The sequence below is a fragment of the Erythrolamprus reginae genome, chromosome 1, assembly GCF_031021105.1.
Source record: "Erythrolamprus reginae isolate rEryReg1 chromosome 1, rEryReg1.hap1, whole genome shotgun sequence".
NCBI lineage: Eukaryota > Metazoa > Chordata > Lepidosauria > Squamata > Dipsadidae > Erythrolamprus > Erythrolamprus reginae.
Window position 1 is genome coordinate 327,123,185 of NC_091950.1, and position 27,228 is coordinate 327,150,412.

General features: G+C 40.0%; 1 protein-coding gene across 1 annotated transcript in view; it reads left to right on the plus strand.

The window, feature by feature from the left end:
* Positions 1 to 3,063: 3,063 nt before the first annotated feature.
* LOC139157244 (solute carrier family 22 member 2-like) overlaps positions 3,064 to 27,228 on the plus strand; it is a 36,201-nt gene continuing 12,036 nt past the window's right edge. The window contains exons 1-8 of the mRNA XM_070733804.1: positions 3,064 to 3,358; positions 5,905 to 6,856; positions 11,018 to 11,121; positions 17,816 to 17,970; positions 18,622 to 18,790; positions 21,070 to 21,184; positions 21,735 to 21,847; positions 24,916 to 25,130. Of these exons, the coding sequence (XP_070589905.1) occupies positions 6,443 to 6,856; positions 11,018 to 11,121; positions 17,816 to 17,970; positions 18,622 to 18,790; positions 21,070 to 21,184; positions 21,735 to 21,847; positions 24,916 to 25,130 (1,285 nt within the window). The 5' untranslated portion in view covers positions 3,064 to 3,358; positions 5,905 to 6,442. The remainder of the gene's footprint in view (positions 3,359 to 5,904; positions 6,857 to 11,017; positions 11,122 to 17,815; positions 17,971 to 18,621; positions 18,791 to 21,069; positions 21,185 to 21,734; positions 21,848 to 24,915; positions 25,131 to 27,228) is intronic.

Sequence of the window (27,228 nt, forward strand, 5' to 3'; positions counted from 1 at the left end):
TCTTACTGTTGTTTCTTCCATCTTTTTTTTATTTTTACTGAAAAGAAGGGAAAAATTGAAGAAAGATTAGAGGCAGTAACATTAAGAAAGTCGTACATTCACTCAAAATATAAAATTAGCAAATAATGTATAGGTTTAAATATATGGAAGCAATAGGCACAAGTATTGGAAACAGAGCTAATACATAGTCCTCAGAAGTGTAGACTACAAGAAGTGTAGAGGTGTAATTTAAAATTGTGTCTAGATGGCAAAAGGAACAATGATAAATGAAAGACTCAAATTGCTTGTGAATCCAATGGCTAAATCAGCCGATCTGCTATTTACTGGTCTTCCGCTTATATTTATGTTGTACCCAGCGGTGGGCTACTAGCCGGAACGCTAAATTGTGCTTGCCGCGGCAGCTCATATGTGCTTGCGGGGCCAGTGAGATTTTGTCACACTGTATATTGACAGCCCCTCAGAGACATTTAGTAATGAAAGAGTTAACTGTGTGTGCCTTATTGGATCCTCCTCTTATGATAAACAAATAAAAGATTGTCTCGAGGGACGACATAACATATACGTCTTACATCATGGAGGTTAGGAAGAGAAGAGGGAAGAAGTGAAGAAGAAGGAGGAAGTGAAGTGAGATGGGCAGGATATTGCATCATAAGAGGAGGATCCAATAAAGCACACACAGTTAACTCTTTCATTACTAAATGTCTCTGAGGGGCTGTCAATATACAGCGTGACAGATTTTGCTTCTGCGCTTGTGTTTCAGCATGCGTGGAAGCAAAAAACTCGCCAAAACATGGGTGCACCTGTGGCTCCGGGCATGATTTTGCTACCTCCACAGGTGCAGAAGCAAAATTGCGCTGGCCCTGCAAGTACTTACAAGCCGCGGCAGTGAGCGCAATTTAGCGTTCCAGCTAGTAGCCCACTGGTTGTACCACACTGCATTTTTGGTAGTTAGCTATTTTAAAACACAGTTTTTAGAATAGAAGGTACTTGCAATTGTGTTAAAGGCCTTAAATGAATTTTTGTGGTGAACCTGATGATCTAATTAAATATTCCATGCACCTCTTTTCCCACAGATTGTCCAGTTTAGCTGAGCAGCAGAAAGCAGTGGACAAAGTGCATTTACCATTTTTCCACGAAACCCTCACAGATAAGAGTAAAATGTGGATTGGGTAATGCTACTGTTGTGTTTGTGTGTGTGTCTACAAGTCAGTGTTTACTCCTGGCAACTGCCTGAAGCAGTTCCTGCAGTTTTGTTGACAAGATTTTGGAAGTGGCTTGTCATAGTCCCCTTCCTAGGGCTGAGAGAGACTGGCTCAAAATCATCCAAGTGGCATTGTGTCCAAGGCAGGGCCAGAAATCACGGGCTCCGGGTTTCTAGCATGGTACCTTAACCTTTGCACCAATTTGACTCTAAACTGGTATTAGTTGGGTATAAAATGAACAATCATCTTAGTACACCAATGACTCAACTTCAGAAATAAGAATTGAATTGAATTCCAGTCCAATTCCATTCAAGGCTCTGGTAATATTCATAAATAACATGGGTGAGGGTTAGAAAACACGATTATCAAATTTGCAGGTGACATTAAAGTAGCATTTAAATATGAGCCAGGAGTGTGCAGAAGTTGCCAAAAAAGCTAACACAGTTCTAGGCTGAATTAACAGAGGGATAGAATCAAGATCACGTGAAGTGTTAATACCACTTTATAAGGCCTTGGTAAGGCCACACTTGGAATACGGCATTCAGTTTTGGTCACCACGATGCAAAAAGGATGTTGAGACTCTAGAAAAAGTGCAGAGAAAAGCAACTACTCAAGACTCACTTATGCTGCCAGGCATGGAGGAGTTAAGATATTCCTTCCCCCTAGGTCATTACAAGTTATGCCTGGTATGTTTGTGTGTATGTATGGTTTATAATAAGGGTTTTTAGTTGTTTTAGTTGTTTATAATAAGGGTTTTTAGTTGTTTTATTAATTGGATTGTTACATGTTGTTTTTCATCATTGTTGTTAGCCGCCCCGAGTCTACGGAGAGGGGCAGCATACAAATCCAATAAATAAATAAATAAGCAAAGATGATTAGGGGACTAGAGGCTAAGACATATGAAGAACAGTTGCAGGAACTGGGCATGAAAAGAAGGACCAGGAGAGACATGACAGCAGTGTTCCAATATCTCAGGGGTTGCCACAAAGAAGGAGTCAATCTATTCTCCAAAGCACCTGAGGGTAGAACAAGAAGCAATGGGTGGAAACTGAACAAGGAGAGAAGCAACTTAAAACTAAGGAGAAATTTCCTGACAGTTAGAACAATGAGTGGAACAGCTTGCCTCCAGAAATTGTGAATGCTCCAACACTGGAAGTTTTTAAGAGGATGTTGGATAACCATCTGTCTGAAGTAGTGTAGACTTTCCTGCCTAAGCAGAGGACTGGACTAGAAGACCTCCAAAGTCCCTTCCAACTCTGTTTTTTGCATTTCAAGAGAGACAAATGCTTGTATGAAAGAAAACCCAGATGACAGAAGATGAGAAAACCATAACGGATAGCAGTACATGGGTATTTTACTAACTGGCAAGCTGACTACGAGTTAAATATAATATTCAGGGTTGTGGGGTGTTTGTTTTTTTTTTTTTTTTGAAAGATGCAATTCTAAGCTGCAACGTCATAAGCACAAGATCAAAATTAAGAGATGTAATAGCTGCTTTCTATTCTGTGTTGGTCAAGCAATGTCTAAAACATGGCATCCAATTCTGGGGAGTTGAATTTTAAGAAGGACATCGACAGAACTGAGTGTGTCCAAAAGACAACAATGATAATCGCGAAATTTTCCTACCTGCAGATTGGGAGGAAGATGATTTTCTCCATTTACCTTTTTCATTCTCTCTGGGTCTCCTATAAATGTACTCCAGGCTTATGACAGACACTCTGACCCAGCATGGGAGGAATTGCTGCAGAGACTGTGAAATTGGCCAAACTATATATCGTCCCTCCGCCTTAACCAGTAGGAATCTCTGCTGCTTGCTGAGTCTTTCACTTCATTAAAAAAAAAGCCCCCTCTTTCTCCCTTCTCTTGAACATAAGCACTCATATTGCCAAATATGAACAAACAGGCCGGACTGCAGCTTACTTCATACCTTGACCCTGCAATTCTTCCAGACTCAGCCAAAGAGTAGAACTTGTTTGAGAAGTAAATATGGTGGATTTAAATCTACGGCCGTCCATTTTCTAATGGAAGCAATTCAAATGATTGCTTTGGTTTAGTTGCAGAAATCTCTGTGAAGTAAGTGGAAGGGGGGGGGGGGAAATCATCTACACTTTAAGAAAGGAATTGATACCACCGAACACCAGAAACTGCTCAAACAGGTAAGTATCTAACAGGCAATCAGAATTCTTTCTCTCTCTCTTTCTCCTAATCTTGGTTTTCCTCTACAAAAAGCAAAAGATTGTCCATTTTCTTATCGATTCAAGGTAGTTTTAATTAAGCAAGTCTGTTTTTATTAAAAGTTATCTTCCTACATCTAAGAAATTTTGAATGTAAAAATGTAAAGTTTCAAATGAAATTTAACATGCAAGTTAAATTATGATTACAACTAAATAATAAAGAGAAAAGAATAATAAGAGGAAAAAAGAATAAATACAATTACAAGGAAATTATATACAAAGATGTGTGTACAGTGTTCCCTCAATTTTCACGGGTTCGAACTTCGCGAAAAGTCTATACCACGGTTTTTCAAAAATATTAATTAAAAAATACTTCATGGTTTTCCCCCCTATACCACGATTTTTCCCACCCGATGACGTCATATGTCATCGCCAAACTTTTGTCTGCTTTTAATAAATATTTTTTTTAATAAACTTTAATAAATAAACATGGTGATTAATAATCTAAATGGTTGCTAAGGGAATGAAAAATTGCAATTTAGGGGTTTAAAGTGTTAAAGGAAGGTTTGTGATACTGTTCATAGCCAAAAATAGTGTATTTACTTCCGCATCTCTACTTCGCGGAAATTCGACTTTCGCTGGTGGTCTCGGAACGCATCCCCCGCAAAAAGCGAGGGAACACTGTATTTGCACACATTTTGTTATACATTTAAACATTTTACACAACAGTTCCAATAAACATGTTACGTATGATCAATTTGAGGTTTATATGTATAACATTGCAATTTAATCTAATAGAACTATATTTCGACATGGATAGCAAATGTTCCTGATATTTGATCAGTAACTGTTGCATTTTTTTCTTGGAGTGTTGCTTTGAAAACAAAAGCTGAAAATATAACATTTGCCAGCTTTAATCGGAGGGGAAAAAGAATGAGAGGTTCTGTTTTTTCCTACTTTATAAAGTGAAAAAGCAACGTAACTGACTAAAGAAGAATGATGAAAGAGGTGAAGAACTTGGAAACAAAATTCTATGAAGATTGGCTAAAAGAACTGAGTATCTTTGTTTTAAAGGCAAGGCAGCTATGGGGAGACAGGATTGCTGTCTTCCAAGGGATGTCACTTCCAATGATGTTCTATTAACAGTCCTATCAACCATTCACGATTTAAAAAAAACTTAGGTGGTGAACAATCATTTTTTTAAAAACCAAGACATTTCTTGGAATAAAGTGAAAATTAATACATTGAATGAGGGGTGTGAACTAAGTGCAGCCCGCAATACTTTGAGATGTGAAAATTATAGTAAAATAGCTGATTTTGTTTAAAAAAATAAAAAATAAAATAAGGTCAAGTGGCCTCATGAAGCAACCATTCCCATTTCTGCATCTAAAACATTTCCTTTTAATTCCCTAAATTACACTACCAAGATGTGTAGCAATTTTGCCAGTGAATTTCAAAAGCATGAATCAGGACTGTTTTTTAGAATATGGGAGAACGTTATAAAGGGTTATCAATGGAAGCCGTCTGTTTTCCCAGGGCTCTTAGCTACTAGTTCAATTTTCCTAAATTCTCTGAATGAACTGATATAATTTGGGCAAATGCCATCTAATGAAGGCACTGTACAATTCATGATTATTAGTAGTATTTTTTTACTTTTGCTTTACTTACTGTTTACTTCACTGGATTTTAGTTGTAAATGACTGGGGATCTTGGCAGATATGACAAGATGCAAAGTACATTAAACAAACAAATAGTGCACTTTGTAGAATTAGTGTCACAGAAACAAATATGCCAATCTGGATATTGTCTACATGAAAAATAGCACAAAACTGACTGCTAGATTTGAAAAATGTTTATAAAAGTTGAAAAAGTTACAGTATCTGTTTAACCGGGTTTAAATGAAAATCCGGTAAGGAAAAACCATTAAGATATATATTAATTTTTAAAATAACTTAAATATTTCTGTTTAATTAGTATGTCTGAAATTATATTAAGCTGTTATTAAGTGGGAAAACATTATTTTGAAATATATGTGTGAATAAATGAAATAGGAAAGGGTTTTTTTAGAGATGTGCTAATTATGCAATAGTTAATGAAAAATGAAGATAAGTTTTAGGAAAAAGTATTAATACGTTCTGCTGCGGTAGTAAGATTCTGATTATAAAAATTCAAATTGTGTTACTTAGATTTCTTAACAGGTGCTAAATAAAAATGTTGGAAATTAAGCAATGGAGATCCATTATCCATTATGTCTATTGATTTAGGAATTTCAGAAATTAGAAGATCCCTGAATCAATTAGGATCCTAAACATACTTCCTTATTAAGAAATATGTGTATGTATGCACAGATACACACTCACACAGTGCCCATATTACACAGTATGTATGTGATTTGTGTATATGTTGTTTGGACTTTTAAAAAATAAGCATTAGTGTAAAACTGTACTAGAGTATTCACAAGAAGGTGTTAGTTCTGTTGAATAGCTCTGAAAGTCAAATTGTAACAGAATCATTGTACCTCTCTCCAGATTGCCAGTCTATCGCATGATGGGTTTTTCCTAGAATATTCATTACAGGGTAAATTAGGGGCAGCATTTGAAGAAACATACTATGGAATGCAGAGTACGTGATTATACAAGAGTGTCCAGCGCTGGACAAATGTTCTAGGAAAGCAAGAGAAAGAGACTTTACTCACCAGCAGAGGTTTGTTGATTGCATTACTGGTGTTCACACTGATATTTGATGAATACATTCAGATTGTTCATTTGGTTCTGGTTGATTTTTCACCCACAACAAGCCAGAGAAATCATGATTTCTGGAATACTTCACAGAAGTTTATTACCAAACCTGGTTGCCTGCTAAATAAGCCAAACAAGCCACGAAAGATATTTGAAGCTTTCTGAGATGATCTTCTCTCTGGTGAAACATCTACAAAAATTGCAATGGATGGCTTAATCATTAATAAATTAACTCTTTTATCTTGGGGCTAAATGCCTTGTTGTATAAGCACCTCTCTTCTCAGTACAATTAAATACTGGATTGCAATTGACTCAGCCTTCATCCAAAATGCCTGACTTTGATGATCTTTTGGAACACATTGGGGAATTTGACTTCTTCCAGAAAAGGGTCTTTTTTCTCGTTTGCTTTCTCTCAGTTGTCTTCGCCCCAGTCTATGTAGGAGTTGTTTTCCTAGGGCTAATACCAGAGCACCGTTGTCGGACTCCAGGAGTGACTGAATTAAGCAACCGGTGTGGCTGGACTCTTGAATATGAACTGAATCACACCGTTCCAAAAGGGACATCCAAAGAGGACACTTTCACCCCTCAATGCATGAGATACAACATCAACTGGAATGAAAGTGGGTTGAGCTGTACAAATCCCCTGGAAAACTTCACCAGTCTGGAGAACAGAAGCCTCCTTGTCACCACTTGTCAAGATGGATGGGTTTATGATGCTTCATTCAAGTCCATTGTGACTGAGGTAAAGTCTTGCAGTTATTTCAAATGTAATATAAGATTTTGTTTTTAAAATACCATATTTTTCAGAGTATGTGATGCAGTGGAGTATAAGATTTTATTTTATTATTTATTTATTTATTCATTTGTCCAATACACAAATACATAGGAAGAAAAAGACATGTATAAGGGTAAAAGTGAACTTAGAGGAGATGATATATGAAAGGAAGAGAATATATATGATAGAAGAAAGAAAGGAAAGACAATTGGACAGGGGACAAAAGGCACACTGGTGCACTTATGTACGCCCCTTAGTGGCCTCTTAGGAACCTGGAGAGGTCAACCGTGGAGAGTCTAAGGGAGAAATGTTGGGGGTTAGGGGTTGACACAATTGAGTCCGGTAATGAGTTCCACGCTTCGATAACTCGATTGTTGAAATCATATTTTTTACAGTCAAGTTTGGAGTGGTTCGTATTAAGTTTGAATCTGTTGCGTGCTCTTGTGTTGTTGCGGTTGAAGCTGAAGTAGTCATTGACCGGTAGGACGTTGCAGCATATGATCTTGTGGGCAATACTCTAATCGTGTTTTAGGCACCATAGTTCTAGGCTTTCCAGGCCCAGGATTGTTAGTCTATTTTCGTAGGATATTCTGTTTCGAGTGGAGGAGTGAAGGGCTCTTCTGGTGAAATATCTTTGGACATTTTCAAGGGTGTTGATGTCTGAGATGTGGTATGGGTTCCAGACAGATGAGGAGTAGTCTAGGATGGGTCTGGCAAAAGTTTTGTAGGCTCTTGTGAGTAGTGTGAGATTGCCTGAGCAGAAGCTGCAAAGGATCAGGTTAACAATATTCATCTGGCTATTGTCCTTAGTCTAGTCAGCTTCAGAACATTATTTTATCACCTGGTTAGGGATGAAAAAAAATCTTCTTTGGAGGGAGTAGCAATGAAAACAAGCCTGCAAGCTGGGAAGAGCCGGGAAAACCTTTAGCACCTTGCTGGGAAAAAAAGGGGGGGTTTTTTGGGGGGGGAAAATTATAATCAGAGTTTAAGACACACCCAAATTTTCAGCCTCTTTGTGGTGGGGAGGCACGTCTTATACTCCATATGGTCTATGCCGCATGTCATGTTTTTCCACTTGGATTTATTCAGCCCGAAGATAAATGCATTTCTCCCATCTGGTATTCATGTTATATAATCAAGTGTCAACACTGTGGAAGATGTCCATATCCTACATAGTTTTGAAGAAATGGACATGTCATTTTAAAAATGCTGAATTGTGATTTCCGCATTTTAAAATCCTTTTGACGTGTTTTTTGAACTTGTGGTAGTTATTTCCTGGACCATCACTTTGCTCCTCTGGAGAAGATAAGAGTGGAGGGCCTTTACGTGCTACTGTTTAGTTCTGCACTGTTTATCTTGTCTAATCTTTCTTCCGAACAATCAGTTGTCAACCCACTGTTGATTAGGGCTCCCAGTTATCATTTCTGCAACCTCTTCCCTGATACAGTAGTACCTCTACTTACAAATGCCTCTACTTACGAACTTTTCTTGTTAAGAACCGGGTGTTCAAGATTTTTTTGCCTCTTCTCAAGAACCATTTTCTACTTACAAACCCGAGGCTCCGAAACTGTAACTGGAAAAGACAGGGAGAAGCCTCCGTGGGGCTTCTCTAGGAATCTCCTGGGAGGAAACAGGGCCGGAAAAGGTGGGGAGAAGCCTCCATGGGGCCTCTCTAGGAATCTCCTGGGAGGAAACAGGGCCTCCACCCTCCCTGTAGTTTCCCCAATCGCACACATTATTTGCTTTTACATTGATTCCTATGGGAAAAATTGCTTCTTACAAACGTTTCTACTTAAGAACCTGGTCATGGAATGAATTAAGTTCATAAGTAGAGGTACCACTGTACAAACACTGAACTATTTATTGTCTGTATTTAGAGCACATGACTGGTTTTAATGCTGTTGCATAATAACACCTAAAGTGCGGCAATACAAATTACAGGTGGCCCTCAACTTATAACTACTTGTTTAGTGACCATTTCAAGTTAGAAGAGCATTGTGAAAAAGTGACTTATGACCATTTTTCACACTCACAACCATTGCAGCATCCCCATGGCTACATCAAAATTTGGACACTTGGTAAACCAGCTCATATTTATAATGGTGCCACTATCCTGGGGGTCGTGTGACCATTTTTTGCAACCTTCTGACAAAGCCAACGGAGAAGGTCAGGTTCACTTTACAACCATGTTTTAATAATTTAACAACTGCAGTGATTTATTTAACAACTGTGGCAAGTAAGGTCATAAAACGGGGCAAAACTCACTCAATAATTGTCTTGTTTAGCAACAGAAATTTAGAACTCAATTGTGGTCATAAGTCAAGAAGGTACCACTGTAGTTCCAAACAAAGCAGGTATTAAGTGAAACATCAGAGGACTGCACCACGTGGTGACAGCATTTCAGATGTTAGACCAGAACCATGCCATCATTAGATAATTCGCTCCTCCTGCCCAGATGCATTAACTTCCACTTCAATTTCTCTCAAATGTCCACCTCCCCATCTTTTCCCTTTTGACTGCCTTCGTTCTGCCTCTCCTACTGCCCCCAATTGACCTTTGCCATCTTCTTCACCCAGTTGGCAAGGCATGCTTGGATCTTTGCCATCTTCTTCAACCAGTTGGCCTTTCACAAGTTCGTGTGAGGCCTTCCCAAGGCACACATCAGCATTTTTTTTTGTTTCCTTTGTAGAGTGAAAATTCCCAATAGCTACAGCAATAGCACTTCGACTTATATACTGCTTCAGAGTGCTTTACAGCCCTCTCTAAATGGTTTACAGAGTCAGCATATTGCCCCCAATTATCTGGATCCTCATTTTATCAACCTAGGGAGAATGGAAAGCTGAGATAATCTTGAACTAGTCAGGATCAAACTCCTGGCTGTGAGCAGAATTAACCTGAAGTCTGGCATTATAACCACTGTGTCTCCACAGCTCTTGAGGCAAAGTCATACCAGAGATGGGTTCTTACTGGTTCAGACCGGTTCTATAGAACCATTAGTAACTTGGTGGCCTGGGTTGCTGGAATCGGCAGCCCCCCAGCCTTTTACACCCCCAAGCTGGTTCTCTTGGCAGTGCCATAGGTGGTGTCATTTTACTTTTTTTAGTACAGTGGTACCTCTACTTAAGAACTTTTCTAGATAAGAACTGAGTGTTCAAGATTTTTTGCCTCTACTTAAGAACCATTTTCTACTTAAGAAGCCAAGCCTGGAAAAATTTCCCAGGAAATTTGAGAGCAGCATGAAGACCCAGCCAGTTTCTTGCCATTTCCCCTTTAATCCTGGCCATCTTGGCCTTTTCTGGGCTGCCAGAGGAGCCTTTTGGTGATGCTTAAGGAGGCTTTGGCAGCCCAGAGTGAATGGAGCGTTTTCCTTTCTCTGGGTGCTTGGAGAGGGAATAAACCTCTGCCAGTACCCAGAGAAAAGAAACGCTCCCTTCACTCTGGGCAGCGACTGTCCTCCTCCTCTTCTTCTTCCTCCTCCTCCCACCCAAATTCCGAGCTTTTATTTCTTTCCTAATGGTTTTGCATGCATTATTTGCTTTTACATTGATTCCTATGGGAAAAATTGCTTCTACTTACAAACTTTTCTACTTAAGAACCTGGTCACGGAATGGATTAAGTTCGTAAGTAGAGGTATCATTGTACTGCACTTGTGCCCCCACCTGCACAAAGCCTGCCAGCCCACACGAAGCATTCCTGAGCGAATTGGCAGTAGAAGAATCTAGAACTCACCAGAGTCATACCATATGGACGAGTCATATGTTTTTGGCAGAACACAAATGAGATAAGGAAAAAAACCAAATTAATCAAATTAATGCATGCATGCATACATACCCCTATATATACATTTTGCAAAACAGTATCTTCCTTTGTCTTCCCTAATTGCTTGGATTCCAGCAGAATTCCAATGACCTATTCAATGATAATTTAGTGGAATACAACTCAAAATAACAACACTTTGAAAAAGTTGTTCTCCTAAATTTGGAGCAAAGCAGTTGTTAGGGAGGGTTCTGGGGAAGAATCTGGTTTATTTTTGTTTTATCTGTTTCCCCTTTCTTTGTAAATTTCTCTGTGAAAGTAACTGTTTTAATGGTTAGAACTAATGTTACTTCTGTTTCTTTATCTCCTCAGTTTAACTTGGTTTGTGGAGATTCCTGGAAACTAGATTTGTTTCAGTCAGCTGTGAATGGTGGGTTTCTGGTTGGATCTATATTCGCTGGCTATCTAGCGGACAGGTGGGTGCATCATTCAATTTTGTTAAAACTAAATACAGTGGCACCTCGTGATACGAACATCTCGAGATACGAACCTGGGGTTTGGAAATTTTTTGCCTCATCTTACGAACTTTTTTTGGCTTACGAACCCACCGCAGATCGCAAAATGGCACTCCACTGGGCGCTGCCGCCCAGCTGTCACCTTTTAAAACAGCCAGGTGGCTTCTCGGCGTTCTCCCGAACCCGAACTTTTGCCGAACGTTTCGGGTTCGGGAGAATGCCGAGAAGCCCCCCGGCTGTTTTAAAAGGTGACAGCCAGGCGGCGGCGCCCAGCGGAGTGCCATTTTGCCATTTCCCCCCTTTGCACGCATTAATCACGATTACATTGTTTCCTATGGGAAACATTGTTTCGTGTTACGAACTTTTCGCCTTACGAACCTCATTCGGAACCAATTAGGTTCGTAAGACGAGGTATTACTGTATAAATAACGAAAAGTAAGGATTGGTGAAATGAAGAAAAACTTTTCTAAAAGTGGGTGAAGAAAACTAAATTGCCTCCACTAGAGTGGATGGTTGTAAAAATAAGTGAATAATTTATTTGGGATGCAACTGAAGTGAGACACTAAAAGGAATATTTTAGAGATTGGTTCCAGAATAATAGTGATTATGTCAAAGAATCAAGTTGAACCAAATGCAAAGAATATTTTTGACTAAGAACAAATGCTATGGAAAATTATAAAATCTGTGAGAATGTCAAAAGCCTGGAAAGCTGCAAAAGATCATACTGTATATCAAAGAAATATTGAAAAATGAATGTAGTTAGCTGATGGTATACTGTATTTGTGAACTTATTCCTGCACCTATTTCTGCTGGTTTGAAAAATGTTACTCCTAAAAATAACAGAAAAATAAGAAGCGTGAAAGTCAAAACTACAGAAGGGCTAGTATGATAAAGGTTTTGAAATGGCGCAAGGCATCATTCTGACACAAGGATGCAAGAGTGACAATCAGGAAAATGTAGGAAACACAGCATGGTTGTATCTTAAGCAGAAATTCTGCCAAAAGGATTTCTGCTCTCATTGAGAAGTGTCTGTAAATGATCCAGAAAGGGAGCCAATTGAGAGAAAGCAGATGGTAAAATGAATAGGTTTGAAATACTTTTATTTAGGAATATGGATTTAGGCACTGGTTTTTTTAATATGTTTGTAGTTATATGCATTGATATTTGTATGAATATATGTGAAAAAAATAAAAAACTTTTTACAAAAAAAGGAAATACATCTATCTATCATCTATCTATCTATCTATCTATCTATCTATCTATCTATCTATCTATCTATCTATCTATCTATCTATCTATCTATCTATCATCTATCAAAACATGTACAAGACAATAGTTATGGTATAAACATAAACAAAAGCAAGCATAGGATAGTAAGACAGGGATGGTAGGCACGGTGGTGCACTTACGCATGTCCTTACAGATCTTTTAGGAATAGGATGAGGTCAACTGTAGACAATCTAAGGTTAACATTTTTGGGGTTTGGGGAAGAAACCAAAGAGTCAGGTGGTCCATTCCATGCATTGATCTCTCTGTTACTGAAGTTGTATTTTCTGCAGTTGAGTTTCGAGTGGTTTACATTGAGTTTGAATCTATTTTGTGTGCATGTGTTGTATCTATTTTGTATGTGTATGTAGACAGTGTGTTGTTGCGGTAGATATACAGGTAGAGATTGACTTATGCCCACAATTGGACCTAAAATTTCTGTTACTAAGTAGAACATATGATAGCTGATTGTTGCCCCATTTTATCATCTTTCTTGCCATAGTTGTTAAATGAATTGAAGTTTAATTGATGAACACAACTACATGTAGTGTATGATTTAAATAAAGCATGTGTGACAATACATAAATTGCATAGGAGGTTAGACAAGTATCCTTGGCTACTTAATGTCTTTATGAATAAAAGCATAAGGAATGTTTGTGATGGTGATGTATTGGTAGAGGTTATGAATTCAGGCATATTGTGTATGGTCAGTCAGGACCTGAATGTTAATATATGAAACAAGGCAGACGGTTCTGAAAAGTAACGTACCAAAGACCAAAGTAATTATGTTTGACAAGGAAATTAGGTTCTACTTGTGCTAGTTTTTTGCAATTTATGAGAACATGCCTGCATATGCCGAGGTGATGTAGTGGGTAGAGTGCAGTACTGCAGACCACTAAAGCTGACTGCTAGATCTGTAGGTGAGTGGTTCAAATCTCATCACCAGCTCAAGGTTGACTCAGCCTTCCATCCTTCCGAGGTGGGTAAAATGAGGACCTGGATTGTGGGGGCAATATGCTGGCTCTGTTAAAAAGTGCTGTAGCTAACATGTTGTAAACCACTTTGAGTCTGAAGAGAAGAGTGGCATAAAAAAAATCAAATGAATGAATGAATGAATGAATTTGGTTTTTACAGCTGGTGTCAATCAACCAATTATGAAGTTTGGGTTGAATAGCCAGGTCTAGTTTTCTGGTCCTGTTGCTCATTTTGAAGATACCAGCCACAGCTGTTTGCAAACATCAGGATGCCAGAAAACTAGACCCTGGCCATTCAATCTGAAACTTCGTCTTTGGTTGGTATTTGTATAAACTCATTCATACACTTATACTCCCCATATAGGTGGTGTATATGGACGTTTCTGGGTACTTTAGACTTCTAACTAAACTGAAGAATTGAATATTTGATCATCTAAGTGAGTTTATGGAGCAAAGCTTAACTGAGTACAAAATATCCCATATTTTCAGAGTATAAGACACATCGTTTTGCCCCTTAAAAGAGGGTGGGGGTGTTGGTGCATCTTGTACACTGAATGCAGCCATTTTGGGCCTCCTGAAGCCTCACCCAAACATCCTCTTTTTGTGAAAAATTAACCCATTTTTCACAAAAATGGGGTGCGCAGAGGATTTGGGAGGTCTGCAGAGTGTTGGGGGGGGGCTGGGGGAAGGCTAAAACACCATTGTTTTAAAAAAAAAAAAGGGTGTGTGTGAAAAATGGGCCTGGGAAAATGTGGGTGTTTTTGACTTTCCCCAGCCCCCAGAAGCATTCTATAGGCCTCCCAAATAGAAACATAGAAACATAGAAGTCTGACGGCAGAAAAAGACCTCATGGTCCATCTAGTCTGCCCTTATACTATTTTCTGTATTTTATCTTAGGATGGATATATGTTTATCCCAGGCATGTTTAAATTCAGTTACTGTGGATTTATCTACCACATCTGCTGGAAGTTTGTTCCAAGGATCTACTACTCTTTCAGTAAAATAATATTTTCTCATGTTGCTTTTGATCTTTCCCCCAACTAACTTCAGATTGTGTCCCCTTGTTCTTGTGTTCACTTTCCTATTAAAAACACTTCCCTCCTGGACCTTATTTAACCCTTTAATATATTTAAATGTTTCGATCATGTCCCCCCTTTTCCTTCTGTCCTCCAGACTATACAGATTGAGTTCATTAAGTCTTTCCTGATGCGTTTTATGCTTAAGACCTTCCACCATTCTTGTAGCCCGTCTTTGGACCCGTTCAATTTTGTCAATATCTTTTTGTAGGTGAGGTCTCCAGAACTGAATACAGTATTCCAAATGTGGTCTCACCACATACACTGTGCACCCCGTTTTGCTTTATACAAATTTTAAGAAACTTAACAAGAAAATGTTCACACAACCTGCAGGTATATAAAGCAAAACGGGGTGTATGTACCTGCAGGTTTTGTGAACATTTTCTTGTTAAGTTTCTTAAAATTTGTTTAAACCTTGCTAAAAAGACCAGTGTTAAAAAAAAATCATCACACTTTCCTGTGGATAAGGAGAATAGAGGATAAATAAAATAAAGCTTTATTTATTTGTCTTTCCATGGTGCTTTGTTCTTAGATATTATGTTGTTTTCCAGTGCATGATTCTCAATGGGATTTGTTAGCTTAGCTGAAAGCAACAGGGATTCTACTGTTCCTAGCCCTAAGAAGTTAAAAATGTTCCCAGTGCCTTCTCTCACATTTCCTGCCAAAGCTACACCATCCTTCCAGTCTTCTTTAAAAAAAAAAAACTTTATGGAATTCTTCTCTTCTTCAAACTCTTACCCCAATACTCAAATTTTCATCTGACTTTTAAAAACAAATATATATATACAGTCATGCCAGCATGCTTTCAGGATAAAATATAGTTTATGCATGGTATGTTTGTGCGTGTTTTGCTTTTTAAATAAGGGTTTTTTAGAGTTTTTAAATATTAGTTTTATTATACATTGTTTTTATCATTGCTGTAAGCCACCCCGAGTCTACGGAGAGGGGCTGCATACAAATCTAATAAATAATAAAAATCTAATAAATAATAAGCAATTTTCTGCAAAGTGCAAAAAAATAAGAAGCAAGAAGAAAATATCTATGGCCGTGATGGCGAACCTATGACACAGTGGCATGCAGAGGCATCTATCTGGGCCCATGAGACGTTGCCTGTTGTTCTTCCTGGGTCCAGCGGGCCAGACAGCTGGTCTTCACGTGTACATGAGCTCCGGTAACCAGAAAAGCAGCCACTCAGTGTGCATGTACGTGTTGGGAAGATGATCTTCCGGTTTTCGGTACGCGCATGTGCACTGGGCACCTGGTCTTCTAGTTTCTGCCACACATGTGTGCAGAAAGACCAACTGTCCAATGCACATGTGCACCAGGTTGCTGCTCTTCAGGTTTCTGGCATGCAGCCATCAGTGGTGGGTTGCTCCCAGTTTTTATTTTATTTTATTTTATTCATTTGTTTTGTCAAATACATTGTTCTGCCGGCGTGTTTCCACCACCCATAATTACAGGGTAATTAGTCCAGGAAGACACACACCACACGATAAAAGGAAAACCCAAAAGTTTTTATAAACAGAAAAACAGAAACAGCTCCCTTTTTAAATGTTAAAGGGATTTTTTGGTACACACAGGGCACAGGTTAAATGCAATCCAATTGCTCACCCAATAACTGGGAAATTGAGTCCAATTCTAAAGTCCAGAGAGTCCACACACAATCTTGAACAGCACAAAAACCACAATCTTGACGAAAAAATGAATCAGATGAACTGCCATGAGGCTAAAACACCAGGCTGCACTTTTATCCGTAGCACTAATTACAGCAGCCCCACCCAACCACAGGTGGTGTCATTTTCTCTTGTAATAATCCTTCAGTTGTTGTCTCCTATGCATCACTCTACGCATGCGTGGATGTTTCATTAATTCTTGTTCAGAATCCAGGGATGATACAGATGATTGATCTCCTCCTGGGCTGTCTGCCAAACTCCCCTCTTCCCTGTCACTCATGTTTCCTTGGTCAGAGGAGGCTTCGTTGGCAGATTTCATCAGGATCAAAACATGCCTGCGGCATGTGGATGTTTCCGCCACATCCACCTGCCCATTCCTTGGGGCAGGAGCTGGGCCAGAGCTAACCACAACATACATAATGTAAGATTTAAAGGAAATGATCATAGTAAGATATAGTAATAGAAGAATAAGGATAAAACATTTGGAGTGATATATAAGGAGTAATCATTGAGAATAATAGAATTCAAAAACATAAACTAATCACTGTTTTTATTTTATTTTATTTTGTCAAATATGTATTAGTAGTATACATACATATAATGTTGTTTATATACATGAGATGGGTACTAATAAGAGGGAAACATTAGGACAGGGGACAGGAGGCACATTGGTGCACTTATGCACGCCCCTTACCGACCTCTTAGGAATCGGGAGAGGTCGACCATCGATAGTCTAGGGGGGAAATTTTGGGGGTTAGGGGATGACATGGCAGAGTCTGGTAAAGAGTTCCATGCTTCGACAATCCGATTACTAAAGTCATACTTTTTGCAGTCAAGTTTGGAGCGTTTAATATTAAGTTTGAATCTGTTGTGTGCTTGTGTGCTGTTTTAGTTGAAGCTGAAGTAGCCATTGACAGGGAGGATGTTGCAGCATATAATCTTATGGGCTATGCTTAGATCGTGTTTGAAGCATTGTAGTTCTAGGCTTTTGAGACCTAGGAGTCTAGTTTCATAAGGAATTCTATCGCGGGCAGAGGAGTGAAGGGCTCTTCTGGTGAAGTATCTTCGGCCTGGTTCTACGAACTGGTAACAGGGGACGCTTTTGCGTATGCACAGAAGCATCGCAGGTGCACACAAGCTCATGAGTGAACCAGTAGTAATGGGATTTAGAAGCCACTCCTAACAGGCATGTGCACACATTCCCGTTTTCTCACTTGGTGCTTAAAAGGTTCACCAACACTGATCTATGGAGATTCTCAATCAACTAAGTCATGGTTGTCCCAAAGGTGCTTCCCCCCCCAACTTAACAATTTTGGCAACAAAAATCATAAAATGGGGCAAAACTCACTTAACAAATTTGTCACTCAGCAACATAAATTTGGAGTTCAATTGTGGTCATAAGTCAAGGGAAACCTATACCACTAGGGCAGCGGTGGGTTGCTCCCGATTCTTAAAACCGGTAGCGGTGGGGGTGGGAGGCTCTGCCCACTTGCCTAGGATGCTTCTGTGCATGCAGAAATGTTGCACACATGTGAGCATGCACACAAACTGGTGACAATCTAATTTAGAACCCACCACTGCACTAGGGCAGGTTAAGTAGAGCTTCAGCATATGATTTTCCATGTATCTTTCTGAGCGTGTGTATCTATTGTTTCTCTTAATGCAGATTTGGACGGAAAGTAAGCCTTTTAATTTCTGTCCTGGTAACTGCAATCTCTGGAGTACTTGTTGCCTTCTCACCAAACTACTTATGGTCTGTGATATTTCGTTTCATCCAAGGCCTGTTCTGCAAGGGCAGCTGGATGGCAGGTTACAGTTTGCGTAAGTATGATACTTTCCTGTACAATGGTATTCTGGGAGAGGACAAAATCTTGAATATTAGTGCAGAGGGCTTTAAACTTGGCCATTTTAAGTCCTGTGGACTTCAACTCTCAGAATTCTCTGCTGGCTGGAGAATTCTGGGAGCTGAAGTCCATAATAAAGTTGCCAAGTTTGGGGACCCCTGCTAATTAGTGGAACCCATTTAACTTTTTTAAAAATTAAAAAGAGAGTTAATTTTTAATACTGTTTCCTAAATTCACTCTGAGTCTTCGGAGAGGGGCGGCATACAAATCTAATAAATAAATAAAATAAATACATAAATAAATATTTATCTACTTATCTACTTATCTACTTATCTACTTATCTACTTATCTACTTATCTACTTATCTACATATCTACTTACTTACTTACTTACTTACTTACTTACTTACTTACTTACTTACTTACTTACTTACTTACTTACTTACTTATTGGATTTGTATGCCGCCCCTCTCCGTAGACTCGGGGCGGCTAACAACAATGATAAAAAACAACATGTAACAATCCAATTAATAAATCAATAGTAATCAAGTTCAACTGTAACAAATCAAACTTATTCTTGAAACTCAAAATAAAGAATCAATATGGGAAGCTCTCATTTTATTTTCCAGTCACAGAAATTGTTGGCCCAAGCTACAGGAGGACTGTGGCCATTCTCTATCAACTAGCATATGCTTTTGGCCTCCTCTCCATCAATGCTTTGGCTTATGCAATTCCCAACTGGAGGTGGCTTCAACTTGCTGTTACTCTTCCAATGTTCCTTCTATTACTCTACTACTGGTAAGAACTTTTTGCCCAGAGTCAGTCTTTTGCCTATAATGACCAAGGAATAGATTCTATTATGGAACAAGGAAAGGATGGTGAATCTCTGGGTGATATTAGATTCCAACATCCGGCAGCCATGTCCACCATGGCAATGTGAAGGATTGTGGAAGCTGTAATTTAACAACACCACGAGGCCCATGATTATTTGCTTATTTCTAATAAATGACTAAGCCCAGGGGTGGGCAGCAGGCAGGACAGGGTGGAACGCAGTTCCACTGGCGGAAATGAAGCTGCATGAGCAGCTCCAGCTGATCGGCGGCAGTCACTTCCTGGATTACCGGTCTCGGCTTGGCTTTCGTTTTTTCCCCTGCTGCTGCTGCTGCTGTATCTGCACTCCTTGCTTTTTTCCTCTTTTCTCCTTCCTGGCCTTGGACGAGCTTCCCTCTCTCCTGCCCGGCTCCCCTGCAGACTTACCCGGCCATCTCCCACCTGAGGTGCAAGCAGAAGGCGTGGGTGGAAGCAGCGCTGGCGGCATTTATGCTTCTGACGGCACCCATTCACCTAGCTACCCAGTCTGAGGTGGGGGGGGCGACCCAGGAAGGAGAGCGTGGGTAACGTGAAGCAAATTGTCACCCCAGCGAGCGACACTGGTAAGATTGTAAGTCAAGGACTTAACAGTTCACTTGAACGATGATGATCGTTCAAGCCACTCCCACCTGATCACATGGCCGGAAAGCCACTCCTACTCAGTCACATGACCATTAGTCCACCCACAAAATAAGCCATACCCACAGCATGGCAGTAAAAATTTTGGCTGCCCATTACTGACTAAACCTGATTCTCATCTTCCTCTCTTCTGAACATAAATGAATTATTTCTATTTAGTGGCTGTTTTTCACAAATTACTAAACCACTAAGTTGATCTAGCCTAAATCATGGTTGCCACCAGATTTCCTAAAAACCAGAATAATCAAGGATAAATTTAGAGATGAGTTTACTCTAATAAAAACATTCTCCCTTTTGAGAGGCTTGTTTGCTGAGACTGCCTTGAAGTAGTGGTTCTCAACCCTTTTTTCCACCACAGATAACCCTCGAATACTTTTTGTGGCAATGGAACATGGCTACGGACACCCCCCCGAGACTTAACTCAAGATTTAAATCTTGATATTTCTTCAAGCCTTTGCGGACCCCCTATGTTGTGTCCAGAGGACAGTTAGGCCTTGTACCCGCCCCATATTCCTTGGGCGGGAAAATACTGCAAAGTGATTGGTTGGCTCAGCCTGGCAGCCCAGGATATATATATCTGCCAGGCACGGCCATGTTGTTGTTGTCTCATTCCTTTTCTGTGAACCGTTACTTTCTGTTCTAATAAAAAGAACTGTTACTTGCTCAGAGAGTCTGCAGTCGATTCTTGTGAGGATCTAACACCCTATGATGACATTGTGGCCTTCGGGGGTCCACAGACCACAGTTTGAGAACCATGACCTAAAAGGATGATTATCTGGTATCAACAGCCTCCCCTGCAAAGCTTGTTTTTTTCCCTATAAGCCAACAGAGGCTGCTGCCTGTGACCTCAAACAAATCATCTGAACAAAGGAGTGAAAGAAGACAAGATTATGTAATCATAGTCATCTATTTCTCAAGAAGTAAACAGAAACTCAGGCCCCTTATCATCCTTCAAGAATGAAATAATGTTTGTGTTGCATCCAACAATTGATTTGTGAATAGCCAGGAACAATAGGCAATTTTCACTGCTTGCTTCTCCTACATCTCCATTTCCTTCTGAATTAGGTTACTGCTATCTAATCTGGCCCGATAAGCATAGCTATGGATGTATTCCTTTTATGGAATAATGTTGTTCATATAGGGGTGGGTTCTGGTTTGCTGCCCGTTTGTTCAGTGCTGCGTGGTGCGGGCTTAAAACCCAGCTTCTGAGCATGTACAGAAGCAAAAAACCCCAGCTTGTGTGCATGCACAGAAGCAAAACCCAAGATGGTGGTACCTACAATACTGCTGAGAGACCCAATTCGGGGGTGTGGCAGGCTTGGGTCACTGCCGATTCTAGAGACACAGGCTGCCAAGTTACTACTGGTTCTATAGAATTGGTCTGAACTGGCAGGAACCCACCTCTGTGTTCGTATCACCCCACAATAAATTGGTTATATCTTTAAATTGCAACAAGCCTAAGCTAATTAATGCATGTAGAAGAAGGTAGACGTCTGGTCCTACCCTATGAGCTTGTTTCTTGCTATGAACATTTCTGGACCAGACCAATGATTCCAGTTCTTTTGTAGGTGCCTCCCCGAGTCACCCAGGTGGCTGATCACTCAAGGACAGAATGCCCGAGCTATGAAAGTCGTGCATGAAATTGCTAAAAAAAATGGAAAAGTTGTACCTGCCTTTTATGAGGTGAGTCTTAAACACTACGCCCCGAGTCTACGGAGTCTATGGAGAGGGGCGACATACAAATCTAATAAATAATAATAATAATAATAATAATAATAATAATAATAATAATAATAATGTATCTATTTATCATTGGTAGGCTATTGTCATAGGATGTTGTTGTAATCCATTAATCTTCTGTTAATCTTCTTCCACCTCTGCCTCATTAGATGGATTTAAATCTTTCAGTGGTGGGTTTGAGCAGACAGATGGACGGTGTTGTGCTACACATTTACACTACACCGTTCTCCATTCTTCTGCATCTGCCCATACCTTCTGAAATGAAAAGGACCCAAGTCCAAGAAAGATGTGGTTGACCGGAATGAATATATTCCTCAAAGAGTGTTAATTAGCTTTAAATTTTTCTTTTAGATTAACTTTTTCTTATCTTACATTTCTTACTTAATCTCTATTGTCAGCGTAACGTTTATCCCGAACAAAAACAATGTGATGGATGTGTATGTATTTATGTTCCTTGTCTTTTTATTTATTTTGCAATTGTTGCACCTTATAGAATATTAATCTTGAAGAAGAACATGTAGAAGACACAAAGCTTAGCCCTTCACTGCTGGACCTTGTGAGGACACCACAGATCAGGAAATACACATTAATTTTGATGTATAACTGGTAAGAGGACATGCAATTCATCGAATCCTTGTTTACGTTAGCTATGCCAGCTACATTGGCTCTATTGGTACACACATAACCCTAATATGTTACATTTACAATTTTTTGTGCAACTGAGGGTCAGGTAAACTCTTGACTCAGGTACCAGGTACAATGGCCTAGGATACCAACCTACATCTGTCTCTCAGTCTTCAGAATCTGTGATCAGCTGCGCAGAATGCAGACAGGCCACAAGAAGATGGAACTAGAATTCATAGTCTCCTGGCTTCCAATCTGATACCTTAACCAAGATCTTAATTGCACCAAACTTTGTGCCTATGCCTGCAGGCTGTAATGCTATATAGCAGTGATGGCGAACTTATGGCACGGGTGCCAAAGGTGGCACACGGAGCCATATCTGCTGGCACACAAGCCATTGCCCTAGTTCAGCTTCAACGTGCATGTGTGTGCCAGCCAGCTGATTTTTGGCTCTCACAGAGGCTCTGGGAGGGCATTATTGACTTCCAGAGAGCCTCCAGGGGGAATGGGGGAGGGTGTTTTTACCCTCCCTCGACTCCAAGGAAGCCTTTGGAGCCTAAGAAGGGCAAAACATGAGCTTAGTGGGCCCACCAGAAGTTGGGAAACACCTGGGGGTGTAGGAAGCTGTTTTCACCCTCCACATTCATTGAATTATGGGTGTGGGCAGTCATGCATGCGCAATAGCACATGCACATACTCTTTCAGCAGCTGAGGAAAAAAAAGGTTCGCCATCACTGGTACATAGGAATGACCTTGGGAGAAAGGAGGTTGCAACCAGGGCAATGGTTGCATTAGTGGCAGCTTAGCCCACAGGAATGTAGGTGTGGCAAATATCCCAGAAGGGATGCTCTGTAGTTTCTTTGGCTCTAAAGGAGGCAGGGGGAGAAATGTGATTTCAGACTTGCAAGATTCTGTTACCTTACAATAAAGGAGAATTAGCTCCTGTAGCCATGCTTCCTATCTGGTCTACTTCACAAAGTTAACATCAGGCCCTTCTGTCTCTTACTGTTGTCAGCTTCATTGCACTGAACAAAACAAAATTTATATTCATATTCATGCAGATGCAAGTACAGCTCTCTCTGTAATCTGCTACTCATAAAGTACCAGGATCACATGGTGAGCGGTGCTCATATACTAGTGAATATAATTATTCTTTCCTTTCTGATCGGCCTGCTGAGTGCATGGAGATTGAGGAGAGGGAAAATGGGATGTAAGAATTTGGATTACTGTAGATAACCCAATTCTTTATTCAGTTTCCAATTCTAATACAGTAGGTTCAGAGCTAGCATGTGAAGTGTTGGCTTAGGACTGGGGAAACCCAGTTCAAGCCCAGATTAGAAGGGCTTTAAACTGACAACTTCTATATAAATGGTAGACTATCTGAGAAGATATCGTAGATTTTTCATTCATTCATTCATTCATTCATTCATTCATTCATTCATTCATTCATTCATATTTTGGAGGGGAGAAGCTCCAAAAAAAATAAATAAAGGAAGCAAGCTAAGGGAGTAGTGCATTCCCCATTCACATAAACTGTGGATATTTTAGGATTGTGGGGTTGCAATATCTAATAGAAAACAACTTCCTGTTTTCCAACAAGCTCCTGTTCCCTAATTACTTTTTAAAATCCATTCACACTGCTACTCATCGGTTAATGGCAGGAAATTCCAGAAGGAGGAAAGAATCAAGGAGTCATTGGTGCTCTCTAAACTTGGTTGTTTGGTTGCAGATTAATTACCCAACTGCCATATTTTTAGAGTATAGGAGGCACCTTTCCCCCCCCCCCTAAAAGAGGCTGAAAATTCAAGTGCATTTTATACTCTGAATGTAGCTTTTTTCAAAGCTATTTTTACAGCCCTAACTAAGAACTAACAATCTTCCCACCTATTACCTTGCAAGTTCTTTCATTGTTACTCTTTGCAAAGAATGTTTTCCAAGCCCTAAGTCTTTGCAGGTTTTTTTTTTCATTGCTCTAACTTGCTCCAAATGTTTCTTTCCAGTCCTAACCAGGTGCTAACAATGTTCCTAGCTCTTACCCGCTTGCAAGCTCTTTCATTGTTACTCTCTGTCAAGAATGTTTTCCAGACCCTGTCTTTGTAGTTTTTTTCATTGCTCTAACTTGTTCCGAATGTTTCTTTCCGGCCCTAGTCAGGTGCTAACAATGTTCCCAGCTCTTACTGGCTTGCAAGCTCTTTCATTGTTACTCTCTCTGAATAGGGTTTTTTTAAAGCCCTAACCAGGGGATAAAATAATGTGCTGAAGCTGACCAGACTAAAGATGCTAGCCAGGTGAATATCTGGTAAGCATATTCTTTTCCCTATCTTCCTCCTCCAAAACTAAGGTGCGTCTTATACTTTGGTGTGTCTTATACTCCGAAAAATATGGTAGGTAACATCACCAGGGCATCAAGGACTCCACTGTTCAATTCTGAGTTACATAGGAAAGTGAACACAAGAACAAGGGGACACAATCTGAAGTTAGTTGGGGGAAAGATCAAAAGCAACATAAGAAAATATTATTTTACTGAAAGAGTAGTAGATCCTTGGAACAAACTTCCAGCAGACGTGGTTGGTAAATCCACAGTAACTGAATTTAAACATGCCTGGGATAAACATATATCCATCCTAAGATAAAATACAAAAAATAGTATAAGGGCAGACTAGATGGACCATGAGGTCTTTTTCTGCCGTCAGTCTTCTATGTTTCTATGTTTCTATATAGTCTCTTCTAACATAAGAAATAGGGATTCATATCTAAGGAACATACATGCCAACATGGAGAACTAAACTCTTTTTAACAATCAAAATCCCAGAAGACAAAAAAAGCTTTTACTCTACTAAAAGCTTCATCATGCATCAGTTTGCTTACATTAGTAATATAATGTGGGATTGACATGTAAAATCTAGAGCATTGATTCTTTCAAGGTTTGCGATTCTGTAAACTGCTTAGAGAGGGCTGTAAAAACACTGTGAAGTGGTATGGAAGTTTAAGTGCTATTGCTAGACAATAAATCTAGCCCCAATTAGCTGTTGTTCCTCCTCTTTTCCTAGGTTCACAAGTGCCATAATGTACCAAGGACTTATTATGCACATAGGAGTTGCTGGTGGAAATGTTTACCTGGATTTTTTCTACGCCACCCTTATTGAATTTCCAGCTGCTTTCATCCTCATTGTCACCATAGAGCGTGTGGGCCGTCGTTATCCCTGGGCAGCTTCTAATCTAGTAGCCGGAATTGCTTGCCTTATTACAGCTTTCAGCCCAGAGGGTAAGTACACAATGTCTGGCCATCTTTTTGAATTGCACTGACCAATGGCAGCCTGGAGGAAAATGCTGCAAGAATCTACTTTAGCAAAATGATGGTCACAAGCAACCTTTCTGCAGAGGCATCAAGAGGAACAACCCAACAAATAGGCGGGTCAATTGATAAGAGAAAAAGCTATGCACAAGATAGATAAAAACGATGATTGTGGTCATGATGATGGTGATAATCATGATGATTATCATGATGATGAATAAAGAGGTTTGAGGCAGGGGTGAAATTCAGCAGGTTCTGACAGGTTCTGGAGAACCATTAGCAGACATTTTGAGTAGTTCAGAGAATCAGCAAATACCACTTCTGGCTGGCCCCAGAGTGGGGAGGAATGGGGATCTTGTTGTATCCTTCCCCTGCCATGCCCACCAAATCACTGGTAGGGGGGAAAAATGAATTTCACCCCTAGTTTGAGAGATTCAGGTTTTCTAAACTCTGATAGAAATGGACCGAACCACTTCACAGTGGTTCCTCTACCTAAGTGGTAGAGTGGTACAGTGGTACATCTACCTAAGAACACCTCTATTCACAAGTCAGAGTGTTGGTAATGACCTTTAAAGCCCTACATGGCATTGGGCCAGAATACATCCGGAACCGCCTTCTACCGCACGAATCCCAGCGGCCGATAAGGTCCCACAGAGTTGGCCTTCTCCGGGTCCCGTCGACCAAACAATGTCATTTTGCGGGCCCCAGGGGAAGAGCCTTCTCTGTGGCGGCCCCGTCCCTCTGGAACCAACTCCCCCCAGAGATTAGAACAGCCCCCACCCTCCTTGTCTTTCGCAAATTACTTAAGACCCACCTTTGTCGCCAGGCATGGGGGAGTTAAGTTATCCTTTCCCCCTAGGCTATTACAAGTTATGCATAGTATGTTTGTGTGTATGTTTGGTTTTTTATAATAAGGGTTTTTTAGTTGTTTTTATTAATTGGATTGTTCATGTTGTTTTACCACTGTTGTTAGCCACCCCGAGGGGCGGTATACAAATCCAATAAATAATAATAATAATAATATTTACAAACTTTTCTAGATAAGAACCGGGTGTTCAAGATTTTTTTGCCTCTTCTTAAGAACCATTTTCCACTTACAAACCTGAGCTTCCGAAACTGTAACCAGAAAAGGCAGGGAAGAACCTCCGTGGGGCCTCTCTAGGAATCTCCTGGGAGGAAACAGGGCCGGAAAAGGTGGGGAGAAGCCTCCGTGGGGCCTCTCTAGGAATCTCCTGGGAGGAAACAGGGCCTCCACTCTCCCTGTGGTTTCCCGAATCGCACACATTATTTGCTTTTACATTGATTCCTATGGGAAAAATTGCTTCTTCTTACAAACTTTTCTACTTAAGAACCTGGTCATAGAACGAATAAAGTTCCTAAGTAGAGGTATCACAGTATAGTGGTCAGAATGAAGCTATTTATTTGATTTCACACTTATGTTCAGTGCAAAAGAATATCAAATAGCTTTTTGAAATGTATTTTGAACAGGCATACTACACATATCATTAAATAATTAAGAAGGGCATATTTAAATGGATTTTCTAAGTAGTTGAATTCAGAGATGGATAGTGACATGTGCAAAAGGACATGATTAGAAGCAGGCCATTTATTCCTTCCCCGTTATATTGATTGCAATGTGCTATTAATATGTCCGGGGTGGCGCAGCAGGTAGAGTGCTATACTGCAGGCCACTGAAGCTGACTTGTAGATCTGAAGGTCAGCAGTTCAAATCTCATCACCGGCTCAAGGTTGACTCAGCCTTCCATCCTTCCAAGGTGGGTAAAATGAGGACCCGGATTGTGGGGGCAATAGCCTTGCTCTGTTTAAAAAGTGCTATTGCTAACATGTTGTAAGCCGCCCTGAGTCTAAGGAGAAGGGCGGCATAAAAATCAAATAAATAAAAAAAATAATAAATAAATAAATAAATGTGTCTTTTCTAATTTCTGCCAAAATCCCCTTCTGCCCAATTTACTGTCATTCTCCCAACAGGGGAGGACTCTAAGGGGCATCCTCTATCCAAAACTCAAGGCACTTCTAGTTATGAACAGACAACAGACATTTGTCTCCC